The 20,144-nt window shown below is 39.7% G+C and overlaps 1 protein-coding gene across 1 annotated transcript in view; it reads left to right on the top strand.

Annotated features, from left to right (window-relative positions):
- Window positions 1-20,144, top strand: part of LOC128641573 (cytoplasmic phosphatidylinositol transfer protein 1) — a 333,217-nt gene that overhangs the window by 265,169 nt on the left and 47,904 nt on the right. Inside the window, exon 4 of the mRNA XM_053694112.1 lies at window positions 9,069-9,076. Within this exon, the coding sequence (XP_053550087.1) occupies window positions 9,069-9,076 (8 nt within the window). The remainder of the gene's footprint in view (window positions 1-9,068; window positions 9,077-20,144) is intronic.

Raw genomic sequence — 20,144 nt, 5'->3', positions numbered from 1 at the left:
TGTTAGTTACTAATAGATAGCTTTCTCTGCATTCATGTGATGTCTAATCAAACTCTCAGCGCTAATGTATGTTAGCTACTAATAGCTAGCTCTCTCTGCATTCATGTGATGTCTAATCATAAACTCAGCGCTAATGTATGTTAGCTACTAATAGCTAGCTCTCTCTGCATTCATGTGATGTCTAATCAAAAACCTTCAGCGCTAATGTATGTTAGCTACTAATAGCTAGCTCTCTCTGCATTCATGTGATGTCTAATCATAAACTCTCAGCGCTAATGTATGTTAGTTACTAATAGATAGCTTTCTCTGCATTCATGTGATGTCTAATCATAAACTCTCAGCGCTAATGTATGTTAGCTACTAATAGCTAGCTCTCTCTGCATTCATGTGATGTCTAATCATAAACTCTCAGCGCTAATGTATGTTAGCTACTAATAGCTAGCTCTCTCTGCATTCATGTGATGTCTAATCATAAACTCTCAGCGCTAATGTATGTTAGTACTAATAGCTAGCTTTCTCTGCATTCATGCGATGTCTAATCATAAACTCTCAGCGCTAATGTATGTTAGCTACTAATAGCTAGCTCTCTCTGCATTCATGTGATGTCTAATCATAAACTCTCAGCGCTAATGTATGTTAGTACTAATAGCTAGCTGTCTCTGCATTCATGCGATGTCTAATCATAAACTCTCAGCGCTAATGTATGTTAGCTACTAATAGCTAGCTGTCTCTGCATTCATGTGATGTCTAATCATAAACTCTCAGCGCTAATGTATGTTAGCTACTAATAGCTAGCTCTCTCTGCATTCATGTGATGTCTAATCATAAACTCTCAGCGCTAATGTATGTTAGCTACTAATAGCTAGCTCTCTCTGCATTCATGTGATGTCTAATCATAAACTCTCAGCGCTAATGTATGTTAGCTACTAATAGCTAGCTGTCTCTGCATTCATGTGATGTCTAATCATAAACTCTCAGCGCTAATGTATGTTAGCTACTAATAGCTAGCTCTCTCTGCATTCATGTGATGTCTAATCATAAACCTTCAGCGCTAATGTATGTTAGCTACTAATAGCTAGCTCTCTCTGCATTCATGTGATGTCTAATCATAAACTCTCAGCGCTAATGTATGTTAGTTACTAATAGATAGCTTTCTCTGCATTCATGTGATGTCTAATCATAAACTCTCAGCGCTAATGTATGTTAGCTACTAATAGCTAGCTCTCTCTGCATTCATGTGATGTCTAATCATAAACTCTCAGCGCTAATGTATGTTAGTACTAATAGCTATCTTTCTCTGCATTCATGCGATGTCTAATCATAAACTCTCAGCGCTAATGTATGTTAGCTACTAATAGCTAGCTCTCTCTGCATTCATGTGATGTCTAATCATAAACTCTCAGCGCTAATGTATGTTAGTACTAATAGCTAGCTGTCTCTGCATACATGCGATGTCTAATCATAAACTCTCAGCGCTAATGTATGTTAGCTACTAATAGCTAGCTGTCTCTGCATTCATGTGATGTCTAATCATAAACTCTCAGCGCTAATGTATGTTAGCTACTAATAGCTAGCTCTCTCTGCATTCATGTGATGTCTAATCATAAACTCTCAGCGCTAATGTATGTTAGTTACTAATAGCTAGCTCTCTCTGCATTCATGTGATGTCTAATCATAAACTCTCAGCGCTAATGTATGTTAGCTACTAATAGCTAGCTGTCTCTGCATTCATGTGATGTCTAATCATAAACTCTCAGCGCTAATGTATGTTAGCTACTAATAGCTAGCTCTCTCTGCATTCATGTGATGTCTAATCATAAACCTTCAGCGCTAATGTATGTTAGCTACTAATAGCTAGCTCTCTCTGCATTCATGTGATGTCTAATCATAAACTCTCAGCGCTAATGTATGTTAGTTACTAATAGATAGCTTTCTCTGCATTCATGTGATGTCTAATCATAAACTCTCAGCGCTAATGTATGTTAGCTACTAATAGCTAGCTCTCTCTGCATTCATGTGATGTCTAATCATAAACTCTCAGCGCTAATGTATGTTAGCTACTAATAGCTAGCTCTCTCTGCATTCATGTGATGTCTAATCATAAACTCTCAGCGCTAATGTATGTTAGTACTAATAGCTAGCTGTCTCTGCATTCATGCAATGTCTAATCATAAACTCTCAGCGCTAATGTATGTTAGCTACAAATAGCTAGCTATCTCTGCATTCATGTGATGTCTAATCATAAACTCTCAGCGCTAATGTATGTTAGCTACTAATAGCTAGCTCTCTCTGCATTCATGTGATGTCTAATCATAAACTCTCAGCGCTAATGTATGTTAGCTACTAGTAGCTAGCTCTCTCTGCATTCATGTGATGTCTAATCATAAACTCTCAGCGCTAATGTATGTTAGCTACTAATAGCTAGCTGTCTCTGCATTCATGCGATGTCTAATCATAAACTCTCAGCGCTAATGTATGTTAGCTACTAATAGCTAGCTGTCTCTGCATTCATGTGATGTCTAATCATAAACTCTCAGCGCTAATGTATGTTAGTACTAATAGCTAGCTGTCTCTGCATTCATGCGATGTCTAATCATAAACTCTCAGCGCTAATGTATGTTAGCTACTAATAGCTAGCTGTCTCTGCATTCATGTGATGTCTAATCATAAACTCTCAGCGCTAATGTATGTTAGCTACTAATTGCTAGCTCTCTCTGCATTCATGTGATGTCTAATCATAAACTCTCAGCGCTAATGTATGTTAGTTACTAATAGATAGCTTTCTCTGCATTCATGTGATGTCTAATCAAACTCTCAGCGCTAATGTATGTTAGCTACTAATAGCTAGCTCTCTCTGCATTCATGTGATGTCTAATCATAAACTCTCAGCGCTAATGTATGTTAGCTACTAATAGCTAGCTCTCTCTGCATTCATGTGATGTCTAATCAAAAACCTTCAGCGCTAATATATGTTAGCTACTAATAGCTAGCTCTCTCTGCATTCATGTGATGTCTAATCATAAACTCTCAGCGCTAATGTATGTTAGTTACTAATAGATAGCTTTCTCTGCATTCATGTGATGTCTAATCATAAACTCTCAGCGCTAATGTATGTTAGCTACTAATAGCTAGCTCTCTCTGCATTCATGTGATGTCTAATCATAAACTCTCAGCGCTAATGTATGTTAGCTACTAATAGCTAGCTCTCTCTGCATTCATGTGATGTCTAATCATAAACTCTCAGCGCTAATGTATGTTAGTACTAATAGCTAGCTTTCTCTGCATTCATGCAATGTCTAATCATAAACTCTCAGCGCTAATGTATGTTAGCTACTAATAGCTAGCTCTCTCTGCATTCATGTGATGTCTAATCATAAACTCTCAGCGCTAATGTATGTTAGTACTAATAGCTAGCTGTCTCTGCATTCATGCAATGTCTAATCATAAACTCTCAGCGCTAATGTATGTTAGCTACTAATAGCTAGCTGTCTCTGCATTCATGTGATGTCTAATCATAAACTCTCAGCGCTAATGTATGTTAGCTACTAATAGCTAGCTCTCTCTGCATTCATGTGATGTCTAATCATAAACTCTCAGCGCTAATGTATGTTAGCTACTAATAGCTAGCTCTCTCTGCATTCATGTGATGTCTAATCATAAACTCTCAGCGCTAATGTATGTTAGCTACTAATAGCTAGCTGTCTCTGCATTCATATGATGTCTAATCATAAACTCTCAGCGCTAATGTATGTTAGCTACTAATAGCTAGCTCTCTCTGCATTCATGTGATGTCTAATCATAAACCTTCAGCGCTAATGTATGTTAGCTACTAATAGCTAGCTCTCTCTGCATTCATGTGATGTCTAATCATAAACTCTCAGCGCTAATGTATGTTAGCTACTAATAGCTAGCTCTCTCTGCATTCATGTGATGTCTAATCATAAACTCTCAGCGCTAATGTATGTTAGTACTAATAGCTAGCTTTCTCTGCATTCATGCGATGTCTAATCATAAACTCTCAGCTCTAATGTATGTTAGCTACTAATAGCTAGCTCTCTCTGCATTCATGTGATGTCTAATCATAAACTCTCAGCGCTAATGTATGTTAGTACTAATAGCTAGCTGTCTCTGCATTCATGCGATGTCTAATCATAAACTCTCAGCGCTAATGTATGTTAGCTACTAATAGCTAGCTCTCTCTGCATTCATGTGATGTCTAATCATAAACTCTCAGCGCTAATGTATGTTAGCTAATAATAGCTAGCTCTCTCTGCATTCATGTGATGTCTAATCATAAACTCTCAGCGCTAATGTATGTTAGTACTAATAGCTAGCTGTCTCTGCATTCATGCAATGTCTAATCATAAACTCTCAGCGCTAATGTATGTTAGCTACTAATAGCTAGCTGTCTCTGCATTCATGTGATGTCTAATCATAAACTCTCAGCGCTAATGTATGTTAGCTACTAATAGCTAGCTCTCTCTGCATTCATGTGATGTCTAATCATAAACTCTCAGCGCTAATGTATGTTAGCTACTAGTAGCTAGCTCTCTCTGCATTCATGTGATGTCTAATCATAAACTCTCAGCGCTAATGTATGTTAGCTACTAATAGCTAGCTGTCTCTGCATTCATGTGATGTCTAATCATAAACTCTCAGCACTAATGTATGTTAGTACTAATAGCTAGCTGTCTCTGCATTCATGCGATGTCTAATCATAAACTCTCAGCGCTAATGTATGTTAGCTACTAATAGCTAGCTGTCTCTGCATTCATGTGATGTCTAATCATAAACTCTCAGCGCTAATGTATGTTAGTACTAATAGCTAGCTGTCTCTGCATTCATGCAATGTCTAATCATAAACTCTCAGCGCTAATGTATGTTAGCTACTAATAGCTAGCTGTCTCTGCATTCATGTGATGTCTAATCATAAACTCTCAGCGCTAATGTATGTTAGCTACTAATAGCTAGCTCTCTCTGCATTCATGTGATGTCTAATCATAAACTCTCAGCGCTAATGTATGTTAGCTACTAGTAGCTAGCTCTCTCTGCATTCATGTGATGTCTAATCATAAACTCTCAGCGCTAATGTATGTTAGCTACTAATAGCTAGCTGTCTCTGCATTCATGTGATGTCTAATCATAAACTCTCAGCACTAATGTATGTTAGTACTAATAGCTAGCTGTCTCTGCATTCATGCGATGTCTAATCATAAACTCTCAGCGCTAATGTATGTTAGCTACTAATAGCTAGCTGTCTCTGCATTCATGTGATGTCTAATCATAAACTCTCAGCGCTAATGTATGTTAGTACTAATAGCTAGCTGTCTCTGCATTCATGCGATGTCTAATCATAAACTCTCAGCGCTAATGTATGTTAGCTACTAATAGCTAGCTGTCTCTGCATTCATGTGATGTCTAATCATAAACTCTCAGCGCTAATGTATGTTAGCTACTAATTGCTAGCTCTCTCTGCATTCATGTGATGTCTAATCATAAACTCTCAGAGCTAATGTATGTTAGTTACTAATAGATAGCTTTCTCTGCATTCATGTGATGTCTAATCAAACTCTCAGCGCTAATGTATGTTAGCTACTAATAGCTAGCTCTCTCTGCATTCATGTGATGTCTAATCATAAACTCTCAGCGCTAATGTATGTTAGCTACTAATAGCTAGCTCTCTCTGCATTCATGTGATGTCTAATCAAAAACCTTCAGCGCTAATGTATGTTAGCTACTAATAGCTAGCTCTCTCTGCATTCATGTGATGTCTAATCATAAACTCTCAGCGCTAATGTATGTTAGTTACAAATAGATAGCTTTCTCTGCATTCATGTGATGTCTAATCATAAACTCTCAGCGCTAATGTATGTTAGCTACTAATAGCTAGCTCTCTCTGCATTCATGTGATGTCTAATCATAAACTCTCAGCGCTAATGTATGTTAGCTACTAATAGCTAGCTCTCTCTGCATTCATGTGATGTCTAATCATAAACCTTCAGCGCTAATGTATGTTAGCTACTAATAGCTAGCTCTCTCTGCATTCATGTGATGTCTAATCATAAACTTTCAGCGCTAATGTATGTTAGTTACTAATAGATAGCTTTCTCTGCATTCATGTGATGTCTAATCATAAACTCTCAGCGCTAATGTATGTTAGCTACTAATAGCTAGCTCTCTCTGCATTCATGTGATGTCTAATCATAAACTCTCAGCGCTAATGTATGTTAGTACTAATAGCTAGCTTTCTCTGCATTCATGCGATGTCTAATCATAAACTCTCAGCGCTAATGTATGTTAGCTACTAATAGCTAGCTCTCTCTGCATTCATGTGATGTCTAATCATAAACTCTCAGCGCTAATGTATGTTAGTACTAATAGCTAGCTGTCTCTGCATTCATGCGATGTCTAATCATAAACTCTCAGCGCTAATGTATGTTAGCTACTAATAGCTAGCTGTCTCTGCATTCATGTGATGTCTAATCATAAACTCTCAGCGCTAATGTATGTTAGCTACTAATAGCTAGCTCTCTCTGCATTCATGTGATGTCTAATCATAAACTCTCAGCGCTAATGTATGTTAGCTACTAATAGCTAGCTCTCTCTGCATTCATGTGATGTCTAATCATAAACTCTCAGCGCTAATGTATGTTAGCTACTAATAGCTAGCTGTCTCTGCATTCATGTGATGTCTAATCATAAACTCTCAGCGCTAATGTATGTTAGCTACTAATAGCTAGCTCTCTCTGCATTCATGTGATGTCTAATCATAAACCTTCAGCGCTAATGTATGTTAGCTACTAATAGCTAGCTCTCTCTGCATTCATGTGATGTCTAATCATAAACTCTCAGCGCTAATGTATGTTAGTTACTAATAGATAGCTTTCTCTGCATTCATGTGATGTCTAATCATAAACTCTCAGCGCTAATGTATGTTAGCTACTAATAGCTAGCTCTCTCTGCATTAATGTGATGTCTAATCATAAACTCTCAGCGCTAATGTATGTTAGCTACTAATAGCTAGCTCTCTCTGCATTCATGTGATGTCTAATCATAAACTCTCAGCGCTAATGTATGTTAGTACTAATAGCTAGCTGTCTCTGCATTCATGCAATGTCTAATCATAAACTCTCAGCGCTAATGTATGTTAGCTACTAATAGCTAGCTGTCTCTGCATTCATGTGATGTCTAATCATAAACTCTCAGCGCTAATGTATGTTAGCTACTAATAGCTAGCTGTCTCTGCATTCATGTGATGTCTAATCATAAACTCTCAGCGCTAATGTATGTTAGCTACTAGTAGCTAGCTCTCTCTGCATTCATGTGATGTCTAATCATAAACTCTCAGCGCTAATGTATTTTAGCTACTAATAGCTAGCTGTCTCTGCATTCATGTGATGTCTAATCATAAACTCTCAGCACTAATGTATGTTAGTACTAATAGCTAGCTGTCTCTGCATTCATGCGATGTCTAATCATAAACTCTCAGCGCTAATGTATGTTAGCTACTAATAGCTAGCTGTCTCTGCATTCATGTGATGTCTAATCATAAACTCTCAGCGCTAATGTATGTTAGTACTAATAGCTAGCTGTCTCTGCATTCATGCGATGTCTAATCATAAACTCTCAGCGCTAATGTATGTTAGCTACTAATAGCTAGATGTCTAATCATAAACTCTCAGCGCTAATGTATGTTAGCTACTAATAGCTAGCTCTCTCTGCATTCATGTGATGTCTAATCATAAACTCTCAGCGCTAATGTATGTTAGCTACTAATAGCTAGCTCTCTCTGCATTCATGTGATGTCTAATCATAAACCTTCAGCGCTAATGTATGTTAGCTACTAATAGCTAGCTCTCTCTGCATTCATGAACCCATGGAGTAAATAGTAAACGGACACTTAAAAAGTTTCATTACTTAAATGATGGTAATTACTGTATGTTGTTGCATGTGAAGGGCAGTGATTGTTTCAAAGTGTATTCTTCTTTCCTTCCCTTCCTCTCTCCCTTCTATCCCTTTCTCCCTCCCTTACTCCCTCAACTCCCTCCCTCAACTCACTCCCTCCCTTCCTCCCTCCCTTATTTCCCTTTCTCCCTCCCTTATTTCCCTTTCTTCCTCCCTCATGCCCTCCTTTCTTTCCATTTCTTCCTCCCTCCCTCAACTCACTTCCTCCCTCAACTCCCTCCCTTCTTTCTTTCCCTTCTTTCCCTCCCTCCCTTCTTTCTCTCAACTCCCTCCCTTGCTCCCTTCTTTCACTCCTTTCTTTCCGTCCCTTCTTCCCCTCCCCCTTTTCTCCTCTCCCTCCCCACTTTCTCTTCTCTCTCCCTCCCTTCTTTCTTTACTTTCCCTCCCTTTTCTCCCCTTCCCTTCTTTTCTCTCCCTTCTCTCAGGGAGAAAATGGTATGAGATGCAAGTGTTTTTCTAGCCCATTTTCTTTGGAATTGTTATGAAAAATAAAACAACACATTTTACACACTGACCCAAACGATATTAAGGGGAATAAAAGGCCTAAAACCTTTGGGGGGGGGGGCAGCAGAATTTCGAGTGCCTAGGGCAGCACAAAACCTAAATATGCCACTGTATCTATTTATGTATCTATCTACCTATATATTATCCAGCTATATTTATATCGATCTATCTTCTTATATATTATCTATCTATATATCTATCTGTCTGTCTGTCTATTCATGTATATATTTTCTATCTATCATCTATCTACTAATATATTATCTATCTATTTGTCTGTCTGTATTATCTATTATCTTTCTAAATCTTTTTATATTCATAGGAAGACCATATAGCTTATAATCTTTAAATGGATAATGACATTTTATTTTGGATTATTTTATTTTAATGCATTCTCTGTTTTGCCATCAAACACACACATTACCTGTATTTTACTTATAATATTTTTGCCTGCTTATTTTGTTCTTTACCATCCACTTTGTAACTTATGTAAAAACATTTTTTCCCCGCTTTTTCTTTTCTCCTTGGAATGGAACTTTTTATTCTTCTTGGAATGGAACTTTTTATTCTTCTTGGAATGGAACTTTTTCTGACAAGTGCAGAATACACGGTAAGTTTATTACTCACATAAATCAGAACCCTAGAGTATCCTAATTAAAGACAGATACCGTTGGGTGTAATGTTAATTTGTGAATTTATTAATGCACTGCTATATATGAACAAGCTGGTAAAGCAAATTTTAAAGGGACAGTCAACACCAGAATTTGTTTTGTTTAAAAAGATAGATAATCCCTTTATTACCCATTCCCTAGTTTTGCATAACCAACACTGTACACGTTTCACCTCTGTAATAACCTTGTATTTAAAGGGACACTCAATCAAAATTAAATTTTCATTATTCAGATAGAGCAGCCATTTTAAGCAACTTTCCAATTTACTTCCATTAACAAAATGTGCACAGTCTTTTTATATTTAAACTTTTTGAGTCACCAGCTCCTACTGAGCATGTGCAAGAATAAGTGTGTATGCATTTGTGAATGGCTGATGGCTGTCACATGGTACATTTATGCATTTGTGATTGGCTAATGGATGTCACATGGTACGTGTATGCATTTGTGATTGGCTGATGGCTGTCACATAGTACAGGGGGAATGGAAAAAGACATAACTTTTAAAATTGTCAGAAAAAAAATCTACTACTCATTTGAAGTTCAGACTAACTACTATTTCATTGTCTTGTTATCTTGCATTTTTTGATTATGCAAATCTACTGTGTTGACTGGTCCTTTAAGCCTCTGCAAACTGCCCCCTTATTTCATTTCTTTTGACAGACTTGCATTTTAGCCAATCAGTGCTGACTCCTTAGTAACTTCACGTGCGTGAGCTCAATGTTATCTATATGAAACGCATGAACTAACTCCCTCTAGTGGTGAAAAACTGTCAAAATGCATTCAGATTAGAGGTGGCCTTCAAGGTCTAAGAAATTAGCATATGAGTCTACCTAGGTTTATCTTTCGACTAAGAATACCAAGAGAACAAAGCAAAACTGGTGCTAAAAGTAAATTGGAAAGTTGTTTAAAATGACATGCCCTATTTGAATCATGAAACTTTATTATTTTGGACTTGACTGTCCCTTACGGTGAGCAAAGGAATGAGAGAAGTCTACCGCAGAACAATTACAGTATTTTAAAAAAGTTAAATGTGATCATTTGAATATCTAAAAACATAATAAAATCTTTTTTCCATCTAAAAATTCCAAGAAGTATAACATTTTATTGGCACTAAAAAGGACAAAATTGCATTAAGAAAGAAACGTTTAAAAATATTTGTAATACTCTCATTTTATTAGCGTTCATTAAAGGGTTTTTGAAAGTTAAATGCAACTCAGGGATACACCTCTTAAAAAATCTTGTGGAATTCAAGTTTTGGTTTCTTTTCCTGTTGCCGATTAGAGACAAATGTAAAAGAGTTTGTTCATTGACCCAAGCACTCACTGGGCTAGATTAGTGGATCCCTCTTATGCTGCAAGGGGCACTCATTTTTGAGAAGTGATTCTCAAAATGTTCTTGTATTTCATCATTAATGCTTATAGTTAAAGGGACAGTCAACACCAAAATTTCTGTAGTTTAAAGGATAGATCATCCCTTTATTACCCATTACCTAGTTTGCATAACCAACACAGTTATAATAATACACTTTTTACCTCTGTAATTACCTTGTATCTAAGCATCTTCTGACAGCCTCCTTATTTCAGTTCTTTTAACAGACTTGCATTTTAGCCAATCAGTGCTGACTCCTAGGTAACTCCACGTGCGTGAGCTCAATGTTATCTATATGACACACATGAACTAACTCCCTCTAGCTGTGAAAAACTGTCAAATGCAGTCACATAAGAGGCGGCCTTCAAGGTCTAAGAAATTAGCATATGAGCCTACCTAGGTTTAGCTTTCAACTAAGAATACCAAGAGAACAAAGCAGAATTGGTGATAAAAGTAAAATGGAAAGTTGTTTAAAATTACATGCCCTATCTGAATCATAAAAGTTTCTTTTGGACTTGACTGTCCCTTTAAAGGGATAAGAAACCCAAACATTTTCTTTGATGATTCAGACAGAGTATGCGATTATAAACAACTTTCTAACTTCTATTATCAATTTTTCATTTTTCTCTTGGTATCTTTTTTTTGAAAGCAGAAATGTAGTAAGCTTAAGAGCCGGCCCATTTCTGGAGCACTATTTGGCAGCAGTTTTGGAAGAATGTTATCCATTAGCAAGAGCACTAGATGCAGTATTTCCTACCATTTAGTGCTCCAGACACCTACCTAGGTATCTCTGCAATAAAGAATATCATGGATTCATGGGTTTCATATCCCTTTAAGTTCCGTGCCTTAAAGGGACATGAAACCCAAACATTTTCTTTCATGATTCAGATAGAAAACACAACTTTAAACAATTTTCTAATTTACTTCTATTATCTAATTAGTTTCATTCTCTTGGTATCATTTTTGAAGGAGCAGCAATGCACGACTGGTTTCTAACTGAACAAATGGGTGAGCCAATGACAGTATATATATGCAGCCACCAATCAGCAATGAGAACCTAGGTTCTCTGCTGCTCCTGAGCTTACCTAGACAAAACCTTTCAGCAAAGTATAACAAGAGAAGGAAGCAAAATAAATAATAGAAGTAAATTGTAAAGTTGTTTAAAATTGTATTCTCTATCTGAATCATGAAAGAAACATTTTGGGTTTCATGTCCCTTTAATAGAGGATATCGCGCACATCAAGCGAGAACCACTGGCAACAGGAAAAAGCAATAATTATAACTGTTACACTTAGTAAACGGGTTTGTAAAATGGGTTTTGTTAAAGGGACAGTAAACACCTTGGGCTAGACTACAAGTGGAGCGCTAAATTAGAGTGAACTGTTTTATAGAGAGAGATTTTTCTTTAACCCTTTCCAGTCTGGACGAAATTGTCTACACTGTCCTGATGGCAGAAAAGGATTAACTCATTTGTTAAGTAATGTTTTGGCAGTGTTTTTGTGATGCCAATATCTTGTAAAGTGGAATTAGTCCTATGCTTCAGAAAGTTAATGGTTTCGAGATACATGTAGCTACATTAATGGTGAAGGTAGTGCTACTGATCTTGTAACTTGTGCTCCAAATCTTTGTGCATTCCACTATTTTTGAGTTGTGATGTTGCCGTTTCAACAACAATTTTTTTTTACATCTAGGCCACTGTGCGGTTGTATGTTGCAGGGTCAGGTATTCCATATGCTCATGTAAAAACACCAAAAGAAAATGCTTAGTGCATAAATTAGTAAACTGCCCTTAAAGGGACAGTAAAATCCAAATGATATGTTCATGATACTGATAGGGCGTGTAATTTTAAACAACTTTCCAATTTACTTTTAGCATCAAATTAGCTTTGTTCTCTTGGTATTCTTAGTTGAAAGCTAAACCTAGGTAGACTCATATGCTAATTTCTAAGCCCTTGAAAGTTGCCTCTTATCTGAATGCATTGGACTTTATGCAAATATATTCAAAGGCCAACCACAGAGTTGGCTGAAGCTCTGTTAATTCCAAGGCAATTGTTTGTGACAAGAGGTCACAATTTAAGGCTAAATGAAAGGAGATCTAATCTCCAGCAACGTAAACGTTTCTTCACTGTAAGAGCAATCAAATTGTGGAACTCTTTGCCTAAAGAGGTAGTGAATGCCAATACCTTAGATACATTTAAAAATAGTTTAGATACATTTCTGGCAAGAAACAGAATTATGGTATATCATTGTTTCTGTTAAATGAGACGTCTTTCTAATTGTATCAGTGTAAGTTCAAGTGGCAGCTTCTATTTTGTAAATTAAGTAGGATCTGTATAGGTTGAACTCGATGGACTTCTGTCTTCTTTCAACCTCATCTACTATGTTACTATGTTTTTTACTATGCTGTTTGGTCCTATTATTTTTCTTCATAAATAGAGAGTCCACAGCTGCATTCATTACTTTTGGGAAATAAGAACCTGGCCACCAGGGAGGCAAAGACACCCCAGCCAAAGGCTTAAATACTCCTCCCACTTCCCTCATCCCCCAGTCATTCTTTGCCTTTCGTCCCAGGAGGTTGGCAGAGAAGTGTCAGAAGTTTGTTTTCGTCTCTTATGGAGGGTAGTACTCTTCGACATGGGACGGGAGTTTTAAGTAATCCTGTCAGTCTCTTAGTGAGGGCTTGGATGAAAGTTAGAGTCCGGAGATGCAGGAAGAGTCTTTCTGCGAAACCATCCCGACTCATTCTAGCAACTCCACAAGCAATCGGCTTTGTCGAACTTCGCTTCGCTGCCTGCTTTCTTCTCTCAAGTCCATAGCGGAGGTGAGGCTACTATCCGTCACACTTGAAGGGCTGTGTTCCTATTCCACGGTGTAGATTCCGGTAAGATTGTTTCAATTTACTTCTTCATGATTGTACTGTAACTCATTTTTTCCTTCAAACTCACATGAAAAATACAGGGTCTCAGTGGGACTCCTTTAGTATCTTGGAATCAAGGGTTAATATCTCCTGAGGGGGATTATTGAACGGGGGGGGGGGGTTAATCATGTTTGTTATGTGATGCAATCTGCGTATGTGTAGTGTTAACTAGGCTCGTGGCTTTTTGGAACATAGCTGCCTTTTGAAGTGACACAACCTTACGGTTGGGCGTGCTTTTTTTTGGACTGTACGGTTCACCTTGTTCTGGTGTCCCATTTCCGCATTCCTGACTGTGTGGCGACAGAGAATTCTAGTCAGCTGGTGTCTGGTTCATAAGAAGTGGTGAGTGCCCCAGCCATTGTGGGTGTCAGGTGCCGTTTAAATTGCTTTATATATATAGTCCTTTTTTTGGGGTATCCTTTATCCAGTTATGGAGGATACTGATGTTGAGGTTGTTCAACTTTCTGATTCAGATTCTTCATCCTGTGATGAATGCGAATTGGCCCCATTGACTCAGGTCAGTCAGTTATGTTCTTTAGGCCGTCCTAGAGCACCTTGTTCTTTGGGCTCGGGGATTCAAGGGACTGCTGAGCCATCCGCCTAGGGGGGCCCTGTCCTCCGGGAGGCGAGTTCCCTACCGCTCCCTACTACTACTACACATGCGGGTAACCCCGGTTATGTTTTTCCTCTTTGGAGGGTGGATTGTTCCCCCCCAGAGGTTGTGGTACGTTTTTGCTTTTACATACTGTTGGCGCTTGCTCGTCTACAAAGTCCAGATGTTATTTGCGATTGTGCTCATGCCCAATTTCCCCAGGTCTCTCGGCCACAGGAGGGCATGTGCAGTTCCCTGTGGGTGTAACTGTTCCTGAGTGTTGTGCCTTTCATTACAGGCTGGCTCGCCTTCGTGTTCTACTCAGACACGTTTTTGAGCTGGGGACCCTATCCTTCTCGGTTATGGGAATCATCAGTCTCCTCCTTCAAATGGCTCACCTCGTTAGACATGGGGGATGACGTAATCTCCTTTAAGTCTTGTTATCGAGATCCTTCCCAGTTTTGTTGGAAGAACAGGGTTTTCGTTAGGCTGGTCCTGCGGATCTTTCTGTTCTTCTAATCATGTTTGTTATGTGATGCAATCTGCGTATGTGTAGTGTTAACTAGGCTCGTGGCTTTTTGGAACATAACTGCCTTTTGAAGTGACGCAACCTTACGGTTGGGCGTGCTTTTTTTTGGACTGTACGGTTCACCTTGTTCTGGTGTCCCATTTCCGCATTCCTGACTGTGTGGCGACGGAGAATTCTAGTCCGCTGGTGTCTGGTTCATAAGAGGTGGTGAGTGCCCCAGCCATTGTGGGTGTCAGGTGCCGTTTAAATTGTTTTATATATATAGTCCTTTTTTTGGGGTATCCTTTATCCAGTTATGGAGGATACTGATGTTGAGGTTGTTCAACTTTCTGATTCAGATTCTTCATCCTGTGATGAATGCGAATTGGCCCCATTGACTCAGGTCAGTCAGTTATGTTCTTTAGGCCGTCCTAGAGCACCTTGTTCTTTGGGCTCGGGGATTCAAGGGACTGCTGAGCCATCCGCCTAGGGGGGCCCTGTCCTCCGGGAGGCGAGTTCCCTACCGCTCCCTACTACTACTACACATGCGGGTAACCCAGGTTATGTTTTTCCTCTTTGGAGGGTGGATTGTTCCCCCCCAGAGGTTGTGGTACGTTTTTGCTTTTACATACTGTTGGCGCTTGCTCGTCTACAAAGTCCAGATGTTTATTTGCGATTGTGCTCATGCCCGATTTCCCCAGGTCTCTCGGCCACAGGAGGGCATGTGCAGTTCCCTGTGGGTGTAACTGTTCCTGAGTGTTGTGCCTTTCATTACAGGCTGGCTCGCCTTCGTGTTCTACTCAGACACGTTTTTGAGCTGGGGACCCTATCCTTCTCGGTTATGGGAATCATCAGTCTCCTCCTTCAAATGGCTCACCTCGTTAGACATGGGGGATGACGTAATCTCCTTTAAGTCTTGTTATCGAGATCCTTCCCAGTTTTGTTGGAAGAACAGGGTTTTCGTTAGGCTGGTCCTGCGGATCTTTCTGTTCTTCTTTGGCGTTAACCCTTGGGTTGCCTGTCATTTTATTTTATCCAGTTAGGATGAATTTTATTTTTCCTTTTCATACTGTTTCCTGCGGGAACTTTCTCTGGGATCCATACTCACTGTTTTGCTTCTACGGAAGTTTTTCGGGACACGTTAGTCCCATGTTTGTCTGTTTTTCTTCCTCCCTCTCTGAGGGCAGATTTAGCCAGTTTGCAGTTATGACCCTGGTTGCAGGCTGGTCCTGCTTGGGTTCAGATCTTCTGTCTCGCGGCTTCTCCAGACACATGGTCTTTGCTGGTCAGGTTGGGGTGCCGAGTACTCTCAATAGTATTTATGTTTCTCATTACTTGTTTTAAAAGTTTCAGCTAAGTATTCTCAAGAGGACTTGCGTATCCGTGCAGCTCTCGGGATTGTTTCAGTCCTTAAATAGCTGTCTCTCTGGTGACTGGGTCAGTGAATTTTGCTGCATCACTCTCTGTTGCTTCCGATACCTTCGGAACCTAGAGTATTCCTTCCCACGTGGTGGGAAGGTTAGATGTTTTAGCTCCTCTTTTCCTGCCTGTTGGGGTGGTATTGCCTTAGAAGGCCCTGGGAATTGTCCTTTTTGGACTTGTTCCTTTAGTGGTTCTCTTCTTCATTGAGACCTTCTTGGACTTTGTCCGTTTCTCCTTGTGAATTAGGTCTCCTTCGGGGGACTTGGATTCCCTTTCGGGAGTTTGGTTGTTCCTTTTTTGGGACATTAAACAGTGAGGTCTTTTTGGGCTCTGTTTAGGGGTTCTTCCCCGGTGTTGGGAATGCTCTGCATCTCCTTCTTGGGATAGAAGAGGTCCTAGTGGTTTTCTACTGATATGGTTCAGGTATTGCCATCCAGGTGGCATCCAAACCCATGTTTTACTGTCCTCTGACTTAGAATCTGAGGTGATATGGATACTTGCTGTTGCTCTGTTCGGGTGACTGGTCCTCACTGTTCCCCTTGTGTCGGGAGCTTGTGGCTTGCTGGACAGCTAGATCAGCATTCTAATGCTCTGTGGCTACTCTGTACTGTAGCAAACTGAGGGTTGCTAGTTCGATCCCCGGTGAGGTCTACTCAGCCTTCCTCCTTCAAAGTTGTTAAAATGAGCAGTGCCTTGTGTCCCTTAAGGGAGATTAACTGCACTTTTCAAGCAAAATCATGGTAATGTTGCTTGGACGGCTGTTAGCTCTAGTGTCCTTTTGAGGCTTTGGCTCTTTAGAGTTTTGAGCTCCTGCAAGGGGTGGTCTCTTCCCTTTGGGTCGAGACTTGCAAGGGCTTTTGCTCTTGTTATCCGGGTTATTCTGGATTTTTCCCTGGGAGGTCTGTTTATGTTCCTGGAAGATTGTTTAATCTAAACATTTGTGGGGCCCGGGCTTCTTGTCCTGATCTTCCGGTTGTCGAGGGCTTTACTCTGCATTTTTTCTTTGTGGATCCCGCCGGGGATGTTACTGGACCTTATGATCGTAGGACTGGCCGGGGGGTTCCAGTTTCCAGGGTACTTGGGCTTAGCCCTTATTCTGGCTGTTCTGTTTTACAACTTGGCCAGATTTACTGAGAGCCGGGGCTCCTTTGGTCTTGTCTTGCGCCGGACGATATGGTTCCCTTGGGACTGTCTAATAATGTGACCTGATGGTGGGCTCTCCTGCCAAGCAAGCGGAAGGTTTGCGGTTGCTCAGCTGTCTCCCTTGCGCCTGGTATGTGTGCTAGCACAATGGCGTTTTAAGGGGTTCTTTCCGTGTTCGTCAGTAACGTAGCCTTGTGTTCTCTCAGTTTTTCTTACGTCTTCCTGTCTTATGGGCAGGAGTTTATCGATGCTCTCCTTTTCAGGGGGCTTGTTGTCCTGCTTACGGAGGTGTAGTTCCTTTTTTTAGGGGCCTCTCCTGTGTTTGGGAGGTTGAAACAGATGTTCAGGGATTGGTCTGCTCTTTGAGTTGTTCCTTTCCATCTGGGGAACTGCTGGCTCCGCATTGAGACTTTCGTTGGGTGGCTTTGCTGGATCTCTTGGGTCTAATGCCTGCTCAATTGTCTCTAGGTTGAAGTGGCTGTGTCCATTCTTCCACCCTTTTTGGGGCTGATCTTGAGGTTCCTTTCTGTTCCCTTGCTTTCAGATCTGCTGTTGCTTGGGCTGGTCCGGCTAGGTGTAAGATCTGAGATCTGTTGTTCATCCTCAGGTCTTGGGGGTGTCAGTGGACCTTTTTGTTAGAGGTTCTGTGCCTCTCCCCCTTTGAGATCTGTGAGTAGGCCTGGCGGGTTGGGCAATCTGCTATTGTTTGGCCGCTTTTTCCTAATGGATGGTTTTTCTCAGTGTCTTCCTACGGATGGCAGCGTGTTACTGGACTCAGATGTTTATCTCTCTGAGTTTGCTACTTGTAATTTTTCTGTTTGCTCAGTCTCTGAGTTCTGACATTTTGAGGACTTCGTCTTCAGCTGTCTTTTTCGGTGCTGTTGCACGATGTTTGGGAAATGTTTCTTCTCCTTGATGATGCCCGGTCGCTCCTTGTGGGTTGGGCGTCATCTCCCCTTGTTCTCGGGATCAGTTTGGGTCTCTGTGGACTTGGCCTTCTTTTGAAGGGGGCTTTTCCTTTATGGATATTGCTGTACCTTTTGCTTGTCCTCTCCCTTTTGGGGATTTTAGTACTGTACTAGTAGGTTGTGTGGGGACCGACTGTTGGGCGATGGTTCTCCTGGAGAAGTGTTGGCTCAGTGAGTCTGCTTGCGGTCTCTAGTTAGGCTTTGGACTATCTGCGGGTCAGTGTCCTTGGGGCCTTTTCCATCTAGGTTTTTGCCTGGCTTCGACGAAGCTGGGTTTGGTTGGGTTGTGGTTTTTAAGGCCTGGTGCCCTCAGAATAGGCCACCTATTGTACCTTCCCGTTTTTTGCATTCAGTGTCCTCTATAGCTTGGGTATTGTTTTCCCAAAAGTAATGAATGCAACAGTGGACTCTTTCCATTTATGAAGAAAAACTTAAATTATGCTTACCTGATAATTTTCTTTTCTTCAGATGGAAAGAGTCCACAGCTCCCCACCCGTATTTTTTCTGTGGTGCGTCTCTTATTTTTCATTCTTCTGGCACCTTTTCACCCTGGTATTTCTTCTACTGTTCCTTGTTCCTCGGCAGAATGACTGGGGGATGAGGGAAGTGGGAGGAGTATTTAAGCCTTTGGCTTGGGTGTCTTTGCCTCCTCCTGGTGGTCAGGCTCTTATTTCCCAAAGTAATGAATGCAGCTGTGAACCCTTTCCATCTGAAGAAAAGAAAATTATCAGGTAAGCATAATTTAAGTTTTTTGCTTTGTCCCCGTACTTCGAATCTCTGCCACCTGTCCCGATCTTGTACTAGTTTGACCTCCATTATTGTATTAACCCTCCTGATAATGCATATTTATGTTCCTGCCATTAGGCTCTATCCAAGATAAATGAAATGTGGCAAGATAAATCCTGAATTATCTTGCCACATGTAATAGACATGTTTCTTCATTATCAATGCATGTTTCATATTTTCCCTTATTTATATCAGTGTTGAAACTCATAACTATCAATATCATGTTAAAGATACGTACCAGAGGGTTCATTAAAGTGACATTAAACACTAAATACATTTTATAAGCATAGCGTTGCGGCTATTTCTGGCCTCTCTGAAGTCATGGGTGCCACTGTAGAAGGTACTATATAAGCACTCAAATGAGACCCTAAAATTATTGGAATTGTGAAAAAAGTCACACAAAATAAAAAATTAAACTTTATAGGCTAGATAACTCCCGAATTAAAGTTACTTTACACAATCATTTAGTGACCTACCAGAACCACTTTTTTGTATACAGGGTACCTGGGGCTAATATTAACAGTCCTTACACTAAACTAGTGGCGTTTATTCTCTCACATGAGCGAACATTATATGAAATAATTAACAGTGTGGTTCACCCCATTATAACCAGTCTATGTACTGGCAATTTGCTATCATTTTAGTTTTAAATTCCCTGATTTTAAATATGTTCTAATAAAGTTAAATTTATTATTTTGTGTGACTTTTTTCACAATTCTAATAATTTTAGGGTCTCATTTGAGTGCTTATATAGTATCTTGTGTTGTTTAGTTTCTTTAACTAACAATTTGTGTGAATGAGTTTTTTGATACTTAGCACCTACACTACAAATTACTAGTTATAAGCTAAGGCCGTTTAACTTTAAACTGAACAGTTACGAACCCTATTCTAATATATTATTAGTAAGTGGTGCCATCATCCTCAACTTTATTTCTAAGCTATTCCTGACCTAGCAATAGGTTTTCTTTGATAGAGCACACTGAAACAGAAGCATATAAAACATGGCCAACTCATATGAAATAGACAGACAAAATAGACAACAAAAACGATTAACTGATTTAAATGAGGTATTTAATGTCTCCAATACAGGAGAAAGTGTAAGTCTAAAAAACCAGATGGAATATACATTAAGGGATTTACACAAAACTTACTATAGACAAGACAAGCTATGGTGGAACAAACACTTTTTTGAAAAGTATATAGAAAGAAATTTAACCCCAAGGGGCCTGAGAATTCAGCTATTGATGTATGGGATATACATTCCTACCAGGAGGGGCAAAGTTTCCCAAACCTCAAAATGCCTAT

Source organism: Bombina bombina, chromosome 11 (genome assembly GCF_027579735.1).
Source record: "Bombina bombina isolate aBomBom1 chromosome 11, aBomBom1.pri, whole genome shotgun sequence".
NCBI classification, from domain to species: Eukaryota; Metazoa; Chordata; class Amphibia; order Anura; family Bombinatoridae; genus Bombina; species Bombina bombina.
This window is presented reverse-complemented; position numbering and strand designations above follow the sequence as displayed.